The sequence below is a fragment of the Poecilia mexicana genome, unplaced genomic scaffold (genome assembly GCF_051168715.1).
Source record: "Poecilia mexicana isolate PSO_F unplaced genomic scaffold, ASM5116871v1 scaffold_21, whole genome shotgun sequence".
Lineage (NCBI taxonomy): Eukaryota > Metazoa > Chordata > Actinopteri > Cyprinodontiformes > Poeciliidae > Poecilia > Poecilia mexicana.
In genome coordinates, this window is record NW_028263390.1 from 20,988,972 (window position 1) to 20,990,292 (window position 1,321).

Sequence of the window (1,321 nt, forward strand, 5' to 3'; positions counted from 1 at the left end):
TAAAACAAAAATGATTTGCTATGCAAAACTCTTCATTAAATATTCCTATTTTCAATTCTTTGATATACAGGCAGTAAAAAATAAAATTACTTTTTATTTATGATTATTAGAAAATGTATTTTTTCAAGCATACATTTATCTACAGTGATTATTTAAGTAGTGGAATGAAAACAAACCGCTAGGGGGCGGTGTTAAAATCCGTTCTGGTGACGTCACTCAAACCCGGAACATAAACAAACCAGCTTCCGGTCACAGCTTGAAGATGGCCGCCCCCGGTGCCGGCGCTCCCAGCCGGCTGGTCCAGTACGTGGTGGTCCGCTCGGACCTGGTCCACCAACTGTCATGGCCGCTGGGGGCCGTCATCACCCAGGCCTGCCACGCCGCTACCGCCGCCATCCACCTACACTACGGAGACCCAGATACCCGGCAGTACCTGGAGCAGCTGGACGCTATGCACAAGGTGGTGCTGGGGGTGAGCGGCGCCGCCAGCAGCGTTTAGTCCCCGGAGATGGAAACACATCCAGATGTGAGTAAAAACCGGGTTGTTTTTGCTCCGCAGGCCCCGGATGAAGCCGCTCTCTCCGGACTGTCGGACTCCCTGACTCAGGCAGGAATCTCCCACAAACTCTGGATCGAGCAGCCGGAAAACATCCCCACCTGCCTGGCCCTGAAGCCGTACCCGAAAGAGACGGTGCAACCGCTGATGAAGAAGTTCAAACTGTTTAAATAATGGAAAACGACTTAAAGCGAAAGAAATCTATAAGTGTCCACTGGGTGGCGCCAAAATCAAGCTGCACAATGATTCCATGTTTACATGAATAAATCCTTGTTGAAAGCAGTCTGTCTCAAGAGAAATTTGTAACATATCAGCTGTTACTTTAACTGTGGAAAATCAACAGAAACCCTATGCAGTATGCTGATTTAGTTCAATTGTAAAGTGACATAAAATATTTTTTATTTGAAAAGGTAAAACAATTCAGATTTTATTAAAAATGCAGTACATTTCTGAAAAAAAAGACATTTCTGAGTTTGAAAAGTCAAAAAATATACTAGAAATTTTTCAGAAATTTTTAGCTTAATCTTATAAATTACAGAGAAAAAAATAACGTAAAAAACCTTTCAAAAGTAGAAAAGAATGTCTTGATACAAGAAAACATTCTAAAAATCTCAATTACCTGTAAAATAACATTTCAGAGTTGAAAATTACTTGAAAAGAAACAGAATTTTTGAGATTTTTCTACCAAATTTTAGATTTTTCTGGATCCTTAACATTCCTGGCTCAATGCTTTGGTGGTGAGGGACTGCTGGGAGGTTTTCTTCT

The 1,321-nt window shown here is 41.6% G+C and overlaps 1 protein-coding gene across 1 annotated transcript; it reads left to right on the top strand.

Annotated features, from left to right (window-relative positions):
* Positions 1-229: 229 nt before the first annotated feature.
* On the top strand, positions 230-838 carry ptrhd1 (peptidyl-tRNA hydrolase domain containing 1). Its single transcript, XM_015004390.2, has 2 exons — positions 230-472; positions 560-838. The coding sequence occupies exons 1-2, from the start codon at positions 263-265 to the stop codon at positions 728-730; spliced, it is 381 nt and encodes a 126-aa protein (XP_014859876.1). The 5' UTR covers positions 230-262; the 3' UTR covers positions 731-838.
* Positions 839-1,321: the final 483 nt, after the last annotated feature.